This window comes from Lolium rigidum, chromosome 4 (genome assembly GCF_022539505.1).
Source record: "Lolium rigidum isolate FL_2022 chromosome 4, APGP_CSIRO_Lrig_0.1, whole genome shotgun sequence".
Lineage (NCBI taxonomy): Eukaryota > Viridiplantae > Streptophyta > Magnoliopsida > Poales > Poaceae > Lolium > Lolium rigidum.
The window spans coordinates 189,042,470-189,053,243 of NC_061511.1; the positions used below are offsets into that span (position 1 = coordinate 189,042,470).

Below are 10,774 nucleotides of genomic sequence, written 5' to 3' on the forward strand. Positions count from 1 at the left end.
AAAGCTCACACTAGTTTTGGAAAGGAAAATACTAGTCCATACATATTTTTTCTTGGGTAAACTAATTCTTAGATTTCTGCAAGTTAAGACGAGGAAACGTTCTAAAATTGCAGCTTTAGTTAGTTAATAAATTCCTTAAGCTTCCCACACAGAAATGATTATAGCGATTTAGTTGACACATTAAAGGAAAACTAAAATATCAAATGTACTGACAGGATGACAAGAAGTGACAATACAGGGTCTGTAGTCTTTAATTACCAGCTAAAATATCCTGGCTATGGTAAGTTCATACCGGGTCACTCCTGGTTCTTGAATGGGTCACTAGAACTCACCTCATTCTTTGCAAACTGTCACAAATATAATGGTCAGATTCAGCACCAAGAAGCAGAAAATATATCAGGCATAGGAACAAACCGTTGTTGATGTTATTGTCGCCATTGTAACGGGTTGACTCGATGGCAAGATGAAGTTGCTCCAAAATAGATGGTCGGAGGAAGGATCAGCAGAGTTCCATGTACTTCTCATTGTTGTAGGCATAGCAGGGGCCAATGTGTATGGTGCTCTTTGTACTAGCAACCCATTCATGTTGATGCCAACTGCAGATGTATCATGTCCTGTAACAGGTAATGGTGCAACAATCTTTGCTTCATCTATTTCTTTGCTAAATGTACATTCTTCAGATAATTTTGTAGACTTCTCCAAGAAGCTTTTGAAAGCAACAGACTGTGATAAGATACTGCACGCAGATAGCCCAGGGGAAGGGGGATTTGAATGAGAACTGGGGCCAAGAGAAGGCAGCTTATAGGGCTCAGTAAGTTGCATTGAACTTTCAATAGCTCTGATTTCATCAGCCACCTCTTCTGCTTTTGATGTATCTGACTGCCGTGCCTTTCTGGGTACCCACCACCTAATGTAATTCGTTAGATCAATTTTCCTCTCTAAGCCAAGGCTTCCAACAAATTTTCCATCCAGTGCAATGTCCTTTCCTGTAATTCGAATAAGAAAAAAACATGTTAAAAGGTATCATATCTTTTTTTTTTCTTTTGTAGTTTGTTAACTTGAAAGAACTGTATAGCAGTATGCATAGACGCACCACAACTGAGGTTCAGGTAGTCATTGCCAAGTAGCTGTCCCAGAGAACCATCCCATCTGGAATTATGGAGCTGCCTGCATGGCAAGGTACACTAGCATAAAGCTTAAATAATGCACATGCAGCGTTGCAGTGGACAGATTTGTTTCATGAAACCGAATGCAAAATTCGAATACTTTTTGTTGCAATATTTTATAATTACAATATGTATATTGATGTGGCATGCATCCGCCAAAACTTTTAATTATATGTCACATACAGTTTTAAGTTGAAAAGGTTAGCCTTTAATGCTGACATCTGCCCAAAATTCACTTATATGTCACATACAAATGTCTGCCCGTATATGGACTGGCCCCATGTTGGCAATGATAAACCCGGCAAATATACAGTGTGAAAAAATTAGATACTTGATGTATTACCATAAGGCCCAATGGTCATACTACTGTATGATTGAGCAATTGGTTTTGTGCAGCTGATGGGTGTTTGAAAGCAATTCATGTCTGGCACGCATTGCAGATATGTTTGCAGCCTTAGCTGAATTACACTGTTTATTTCCAAACTAAGAGCATTTTTTGTCTCAAGGGGTTACCGAAGTCTAACTACGAGCAACCCATAAGGAAGCTAAGCTATATTCATTTCTTTGATTAAATTTTTAAGAAAATTGATATGCTGTCACAGTGAAGAACTAACTTGGATACAGAAGCTAACCAATATTTCTTTGTTTATTTTAGTTTTGTTGTGCTGTTAGAAAAAACAGAAAACAGAGCAGAAGGTTATTAACTAACTAATATGCCAGATTGTAGCTCAATTTCGCAAACCATAAGTTGGTGTTGCCGTAGTGCCTTTTTGGCAATAATGCACAATAGTCAGATTAAGAAAACCATAGACAGTTTAGACAACATGGGAATAGATGATTTGGATGTGGGAGACCTTTCACAGGGATGCATCACCAGAGTAAACACTTAGTAGACAACCAACACAGAAGTAGTTTTCATGCCAGAGGAAATATTTCCCCAATGTACCTGGGAAGTCCACGATATTTTGGTAATCCTCTAGAGAAGGCACTGCTCTTTCTGCAAGGCATGCATCTTCCAATCACTGATTAAGAAAATAAAGTAATGTGCATGCATTATAAATGCACAAATATACCTTCGAAGAGATACAAGATAGTCTTCCTTGGAGATCATCTGCATCTCTTCAAGATCTCTTGTATAATCGGAGACCTAAATAGGAAAGTGCATAACTAACATAAGTCTGGCAAAAATATAAAATCATAACGTACTTTGACAATCCATGTGGAATTTAATCACATATTGTGAAAATTAACATGGAATCAAAAACATTAAGGAAATCATATGTTTGTTTTGCCAATACTATGCAAGACATCGGTGTATATGTTTTAAAATTTTCTCGCTTGGAGTGTATGTTTTAAGTTACTCCTAAAACGTAACATAACCAAACCAGATAAGAGAATCATAAGCGTACATGCGAAACTGAGCTGGGCCATACTATATATTTTATTATATCCTAATATATATTGTGCTTTATGAAAAGCAAGCTCTAGACAGCATACACTATATCTGTAAAAAGGTAACCCCGCCAAACCAGATGAGAGACTGTAGGCTTAAATTGAAGTGGGATATCATCTATCCAAAATCTTTTATATGTGATGTTGCTTGATACCCGGTTCAAGATTTTTTCTATCGTCAAGGACTACAAGAAGTTCATCGCTCACTATTTGTAACAAATAGGTTGACTATCTTTTTCGAGAAAACGCAAAGGACCTTTGCGCTTCATTTCATTGAAAAGATAGAATAGGTTGACTATCACCAAAAAGTGTCTGTTTCACCATGAGACACTTACTGAATTAAATGAATAATTCTTTACCACTAAACTATGATCTTATATTATTAAAAGGGCAACTATATACCTAAATATTTGAAGTGGAGTAATTTAATAGAGACTAAAAAACAGTAAATTCTAAGCAGCAAATAAATATAAATGACACTAACACAAAATGACACACATTTCAATGTGCATTCGAGAAAAATGCAAATAAGTTACTCACAGGAAAATTTATCTGTGTTCCAGCTCCCCAATATTTCAATGCAGCTAGGTCATAGGCTCTTGCCGCAGCCTCTTCATCGTCATATGCGCCTGCGTTGCATATAAAATGGATGGGCATTAGAAACATCATATGAAGTTAACGGTTGTGCATTTTAATTTTAACATCAATTGTGCCCCATACCTAAATATACTGCAAGATTGGTGTGTAGAGCAGTTTCCCATGCAAAAGAAACAATGCCATCAAATTAGATTAAAGGAAACTAAAGAAAAAACAATTAAAAAGTAAATCATGCATATATAGTTAACTTAAGGAAATATGAAAGAATTCAAGTGCATGAAAAAAAGAAACTGATATTTCTTTAGAACAAGTGCATGCAGTGGTTAGACTCAAGCAAGGGTAGAAGAGCATGCTTCACTGTAAAGTTATCTAATCAATACTCCCTCGTTTTAGTTCAAATTTGAAATACAATCACGACAAGAATTAAGGAACGGAGGGAGTAATAATTTAATCACTACATGCATTCCATATTTAATTGTCAGAAGATGAGTTATTGAGGATTAGAGAACTTAATCCAAATGACCTATGCAATAAAAGGAAGCTAATATGGACATGATTTCCTACAAACCTATGTCAATTTGTTCAAAAATTTCGGCAACTTTACTAAAGCTTTGACTCTTCAATAGAGATGGCAACAATGTCGATGGATTTGGGTATCCACATATACCTAGCCTGTTGGTCATGCGTTTGGAGGGTATTTTTCTATGGATATTCGCGGGCGTGTACCCGTTTAAGTCAAGGGTTGGTATTGGGGTACAAAATAGGCTCCAGATACCCATATGACAGGTGGGACCCACATGGAAGAGACTCATAAAATCCCTAACCCCTAAGACCCCAGTCCCAAAGCCCAAACCTAAGGTTAACAAGCTGCGAAAGGAGGTTCAAAATGGCTTTTCGCTAAGACATTATATGAATGAGTGCAGTTGTTTTTGAAATGCTCCACGGATAAGCTGGATATCGAGTGGTATGGTCGTGGGCAGAATTTCGCCCCTTGGATATCTTTGCGGGCGGGCAGCTGGATATGGGCATGGGCATGGACCAGGAAGAGTTCTTCCAGACTTGACGGGATAGTTGCATACCTTGTTTCCCTTTTTTGTTCTGATTCTGATTCCATGTGCTTTTGTCCCAAAGGTGAGCCTCATACCGCCCAGTCCACCTATGCCTATTGACGCAACAACAGAATCAGTAATAAGGAGCATTAAAAGGGGATCATATTTGTGCATAACAAGTTTAAGATATGCCTATCAGAGGCAGACAAGAATGGCATTGGGGGTAGAAGCAGAATATAGCGCTCTTAGTTCCGATTCACGATTTTTTTGCTGGAGGAAAAGAGGAACGATTAAATTCATAATGGCGAAATATGAAATTGTGCACAGGGAATCATGAAGTGCCAAGTATTGTAAGCATATATAGCGGTTCCATGTAACGAGTGTTTGCACACACAAGTAAAGGTGGCCAAGTAGGAGTATTCGTAACCGGATGCAGTAGTAATGATGAGCGATTGAGCGGAACATGGGTTGAAGTTTAAACAGGTGCAGACTGTGAAGTCCATGAATGGATGTACAGATTTTAGTTGTTTTTTAAACCAGAGACGAACCCTGGCCGCAGCGTGCAGATACACTCCTGCTTAACAGCAGTCAATCAACAGTCATCCGGTAGCATTCGTCGTGCGCCAGCTCTAGTCAGAGTCAGATCCCCGAGACTAGCTAGCCGCGCTCTGCGTTACAATCCCACTCGGAGTCCGGACGCATATATACGAGAGCTCGCTCGCGGGCCGGCGTTCGTGAAGCTCCAACCGCGCGCGGTCGCCGAAAAAGGGGACCGAAAGCAAGTAGCGGCGGAGCGGGTGACGTACCGGGTGACCCCGCGGTAGATGGAGCTGCGCTTCCCGGCGGCGCAGGGCGTCATGCGGCTGATGCGCTCCTTGGCGGTGCAGGCGCGGTCCTTCCGCGGCGCCAAGGGCCTCCTGGGCGCCGCCGCCGCCACCACCACCGCCGCCGCCTGGTCCGCCACCGCGGCGGCGCGGAACACCGGCGAGCCCTCGCTTCCCCCCGCCTCCAGCTTGTGCAGCGCCCCCGCGTCGGCCCCCGCGGGGCCGGAGGAGGCCATGGCGCCGCGGCCGTACAGCGCCCTCCACCTCCGGATGGGTCGGGAAGTGGTTCCTTGAGCCGTACAGTGGACGGGGTGACCGTTTGGGGGCTGCCGTGGAGGAGGCGGAGGTGGGATTTCAAATGGAGTGGAGATCTGAGCGTGGGGTGGTGGGGGAGGTTGAGCAGAGGTGGAGAGGGACAGGGAGGCGTGGAGCCCAGTGGGCCGGCACATGGGGAGCAGGGCGTCAGCGGCAGGGTATCCGAGGATGCGCGATTGATGGCGGGCCTCGCAGGGCGTCGGAAAGGGACAGCAGCTGCGTCACGGCGGATACGGCACCGTCCGGCCCGTCGTCGTTTCCTCCAACGCCATCGGGTTTTGCACAAAAACAAAGCATACAAACAGAGAGCAAAACAGAGCAGAATCGAGGTGCTCTCCTCCCCCTATCGATGTCGACAGAGCGGGATTTGCTCCATCGATGGATTCAGCGTTCCAGACCGTTGGCCATCACTTATCCGACGTCAGTCTGATACTGTATGTAGCAGAGCAGTGAATGAGGATCGATCGACTTGGTTCACGGGGGGAACTGTGCGACATTGAAGGCAGGTGTACTGCACATATTCTCTAGCTAGCTCGCTAGCTTGCTCCGTGTTAATGTTGCACCCAATTCACATCACGTAGTAGTACATGTAGGCCATTCGGTACTTGGGTTAAGGTGATGTCCTCAGTCACATCGCCACGGGCGAATCAAAGATGGAGCCAAAACCATAGATGCAGAGTGGGAAAATAAGTTTAAGGTAGGCTCCATCCAAATTAGTTGACTCAACTTTATTTAAATATGGATGTATCTGAATATGTTTTAACTCTAGATACATACATATCTAAGCAAAGTTGAGTCAATTAATTTGAACTAGAGAGAGTACAAGAGTCTGTAATCTCATTCACAGGTGTTTTTTAAATAAATTCACCTCCGTTAAATTCTTTTCAAGATGTTATTGAGCAATGAACCTAAACCAAACCAAAAGGAAAACTATACAGTACACTTATTGTTATTGGGGTGTGATCTTACTTACATCAAGGACAATAATATGTCTAACTGTTGTGTACTCCCTCCGTCCACGAATAAAAGCATATTTTCCTTTTTTACAAGTTAAATGTTTTTAAATTTGACCTAATTTTTACGTAAAAACATCAGCTATATGTGATATGAAATTATTATATTAGTGATGTCAAGATGAATCCAGCGATATTGATTTAGTGTCACTAAAATGCGGCTATCTTTTTCTAAGGAATTGGTAAAAATTAATAAAGTTTTACTTAAGTTATGTACTCCCTCCGTTCCTTTTTAATTGACTCGAATTTAGTACAAACTTGTACTAAATCCGAGTCAATTAAAAAAGAACGGAGGGAGTATAAACTTACACTTATTTGAGGACGGAGGAGTATAACTTACTGGATAAGGAGGTGTCGTGGTATCGTCACGGCATATGCCATAGGGTGGCTAATCGAGGTGGTTCCTAGTGGACTCACGGCGGTATCCGGATGCGGGTATGGGCACGAGCGACACGGCGACGTACCCAGGTTCGAGGCCCTCCGATGGAGGTAACACCTCTACTCCTGCTATGAGTGTATATAGTAGTCACACAATACAATGGTGCTCCTAGAGCTGTGTCCAGCTGCTCGGGGAGGCTAAGGTAGACGAAGGTCTCTCTCCTCGAGTAGCGCTAAGTCTAGAGTGAAGTAAGAATGATCGATCCTCCCCCGCACGAGGGGGGTAGCCCAGCTTATATAGGCGCTGGCACTTTACATAGAAGTCCCTATGGTCTACTGGCCGGCTTGGCCGGCTCCGGTTCTTCCGCTCCTTCCCGAGGCGTTGATGTCACGGAGCCGTTGAGGCGTAGTGGCCTGTCTCGTCCGCCAGAGGAGGTCAGCGGCATGGCGAGGAGATGTCCCTGTCGCCATCATGTCCTGTAGCCGGTACGGACCGGCGTAGACGATGATGGCTCGTCCGCCGCGTGGCACTTGTTGCTCTACGGTGCCCCGTGCTTTACGGTGAGTGAGGTCGGCGTGGACCTTTGAACCCGGACCACCTACTCGGTTCCTTCTCATGCAAGACTCGCCAGCCTCGAGTCGGTCCGAGGTATAGACCCCGGTCGGATATGGCTTGTAGAAGCCGGCCTAGCCACGAGCGTAGATGGCCGTAGCCGGGCCGACTAGGACTTAGAGCCAGCCGGCTTCCGAGGCAGCCGGCCACGGCTCCGGCCGGCTGCTCCTCGGCCGGCCTTTGCCGCGAGCCGGCCAACCTCTAGCCGGTCGCTCCGCGTCCATTGCCCTACCCGGGGTCTTCCCCCGACATTAGCCCCCGAAGCTGGCAAGGTCCTGCGTTAAGAGGGACCTAGGCAGGTTTCCCTGGCTCTTAGATCTTCTGAATGCGTTGGGCGGCCCTTGGAGGGGCCGACTGAGAATTTTCATTCAGCCGGCTGCGCCCTCATCCGGCTTGCCCCGTCCGGCTGCTTCTAGCCGGACGCTACTTTCACTTCTGCAGCTTTTGCTTTTTCACAAGTATTGATGATGTCTCCGCCTTGTTAGGAGAGTTTGGAGCTGGCTTGAATTTAATGTCCGGCTCCGACTGGGAGCGCCGGAGTTTCCGCCGCCTTGGGCCTCGCGCCCGACTTGACGGGTCTGACGGCTGGCTCCTGTTGCCGTTTCGTCTGGTCACATCAATGTCTCCTCCGGATCCGCTGCGGTCGTGGGGGAAGTGGTGTGGCCGTTTCCAGTAACCGTTGCGGTCGTGGGAGGAGTTACGGCGCAGTAAATCCGGGGACGTGGCCCACGCTCGCCACTTGGAGGCCAACCGCCCACAGCTGAAGACTATAAATGCCGCGGGGGAGGCATCGAGGTGGCACTTCTTCTTCCTCGCGCTCCTGCTTCGCTCCTCTTCGCACAAGCTTCTTGCTGCTCCGGCGCGCTTTCTCCTCCGTTCCCCTGGCGAACTTCGGCGAGCGGTTGCCCCGACGTTCCTCCGCCGAGCTATCGCCGCAACTCCGCCGATCCGGCGCCACAGGGCCGCGCGCGTCGACGGCGCGCTCTTCTCCACCGCGATCTCCTCCGGCGAGGAGCGGCTCTTCTTCGCCGTTCCGTCTCTCGTGGACTTCTTCTTCTTCCTCGTCCTCAATGGCTCAACCGAGCGGTTCTTGGAGGGGCTCCTACATGCGGGAGGACGACATCGCGCGGCTCGTGCGCCTCCGCCGCATCCCGGCGGGGGTGATTACGAGGGCGCCGGGCGCGGAGAAGGAGCCTCAGCCGGAACCCGGCGAGCGTGTGGTCTTCGGAGCGCACCTCGACCGTGGGTTGGGCCTGTCGGCTTCAAACTTCTTCCGCCGGTTCCTCGACTTCTTCGGCCTGCAGCCGCACCACCTGCCGGCCAACGCCATCATCCTCCTCAGCTGCTACGTGGCTTTCATGGAAGGCTACGCCGGCTTGTGGCCGGATGTGGAGTTCGGAGCCGGCTCTTCTACATGAAGGCGCGGACGACCGAAGGCCGTCTCGAGGACCTGCGGCGCCGCCTCCCTCTATCCTCGCACGGGTACGTCTTTCCCGCGGATCCCGACCGTGGATTCCGTGAAGAATTGGCGGATGTCTTTCTTTTATGTGCGGAACGAGAGCCCGGCCTTCGACCGGCTCAATCTGCCGGAATACAACCCGGCTCCGCCAGTCGGCCGGCTCAACTGGGGCCACAACCCCAAGTCATCGGACCCAGACGCGGAGGTGAACCTCCTGTGGGATATCCTGGGGGAGTGCGTCACGGGAGGCCGGCTGAGCGCCGAGGACCTCCTCTGCACTTACGTCATGCGCCGGGTCATACCGCTCCAGTGGCGCGTCCACAAGATCGGGCATATGTCCGGCCGGCTCGACCCGACCCGGACGTCGAAGGCGGAGCTCTCCAAGTCCCAGGTTGCTCGCCGGGTGAACAACATCACCAAGGCCAACATGCCGGACAATCGGGATTGGGGGCTGCCACCCTACGACCGGGAGCGACCGCCGAATTGGTAAGTTTGATGTTTTGGCCGTCTTCTGGCTTGCGGCTGCATGGCCGGCTTGACATTTATCTTGTTTTGCTTTCAGCTTTTCACCCGCCAAGGCATTGAGGATGGCGACATGGCGACCAAGATCTGGACGCCGGATCATGTCGATCCGGACGACCCAGCCGGCGACCAAGCCGGCGACGACGATCTGCCGGAGGTGCCGGACCAAGGCGGCCAGGGGGAGCATAATCCGCCGCCTTCGCCGGAACATGAGAAGGAGCAGGAGCAGGCGCAGGCGGAGCCGGCGGAGTCCGGCACGGGGCCAATCCCTGCGGTGCCTCGCGCGCGGTGCCGCTCGCGGGCACGGCGACTTCCGCGCCGAAGGGGAAGAAGCGGGCCATCGGCGGGTCCACGGCTGCGGTGGAGGCGAAGGCCAAGAAGCAGCGCCGGCAGGCGCCCAAGAGGGTTCCGGAGCAAGCCGGGTGAGTTCTTTTTTCTCTATTGTTTGATTCCTTTTCTTTCCTTCCTTTTTGTACTTATCTTTTCTTGCTTGTTCAACTAGGGCTCCAATAAAGTTTACCCAGGGAGGCGGCTCTCGGCGGGCTCCTCCCGTCACGTCGCCGCTTCGGCGGCGAGAGGAGGGAGCCAACCCCGCAACCTTCGGCACGCGCGCGCACGCCGCCTGTCGTTGTCGTGCCGCCGCGGCTACGCCGCCTTCGCGGGGCGTCTTCTTCAGCCGCACCTTCTGCGGCGCCCGGCGGCGGTGTCCGGGGTCGGTCGGCGCGCCGGCCGACCATAGATGATATGTTTCCGCGCCGCGCCCCGTTTGTGGAGCAGGCGGCCGGAGCTGGCAGGGGCATGCCGCTCGCGGCCGGAGCTGGAGCTGGCGGGGCTGCGCCGCCTGCGACCGGAGTCGGCGGGCCCGCGCCCAATGTTGTGGTGCTGGAGAGCAGCCCGGAGGGAGCGCCTCAGGCGCCGGAGGCGACGGCTCCCACCGGGCCGACTGCTTCGACCGCACCGCCTCCATCTTCGGAGCCGACGAGAGAGGAGCCGGCCAGGAACGAGCCGGCACGCGCCAAGGACGCCGGCTCCCGAGCGCTGGTGAGGATGGAGGGCCCGTCGGACCCATCTAAAGGCCTCCACGTGGCCAAAGGCGCCCGACTGCTTAACGTGGCGTCCGCCTCCGACTCTAGCCTGGGCTCGGCGGGCACCATGGAGGCGGCGTGGCACCAGGCGGATGCCTGCGAGGTGACCAGTCGGGAGGGGCAGCCAGGCGTGGCGCCCATGAAGCTGTTCTTCTCCGGCTTCCGTGGCAGCCTCAAGGCCAAGGCCGCCGAGACCCTTGCCCAGCTGGCAACGCTGGAGGATGCCGACAAGGTATGTGTCTTCTTATTTTTGCAATTCTGTTGTTATCCTGGTAGCCCTCCGAGGCATGGGCCGGCTGCT

The 10,774-nt window shown here is 50.2% G+C and overlaps 1 protein-coding gene across 1 annotated transcript; it reads right to left on the reverse strand.

Moving 5' to 3' along the window:
• Nucleotides 1–227: 227 nt before the first annotated feature.
• Nucleotides 228–5,324, reverse strand: LOC124647938 (AP2-like ethylene-responsive transcription factor SMOS1). The gene is made up of 9 exons (XM_047187782.1): nt 5,071–5,324; nt 4,295–4,377; nt 3,339–3,347; nt 3,159–3,247; nt 2,240–2,313; nt 2,113–2,163; nt 1,094–1,167; nt 415–986; nt 228–347 (listed from the first exon to the last, which is right to left on the reverse strand). Exons 1-9 carry the CDS (start codon nt 5,322–5,324, stop codon nt 297–299), a joined length of 1,257 nt encoding a protein of 418 aa, XP_047043738.1. The 3' UTR covers nt 228–296.
• Nucleotides 5,325–10,774: the final 5,450 nt, after the last annotated feature.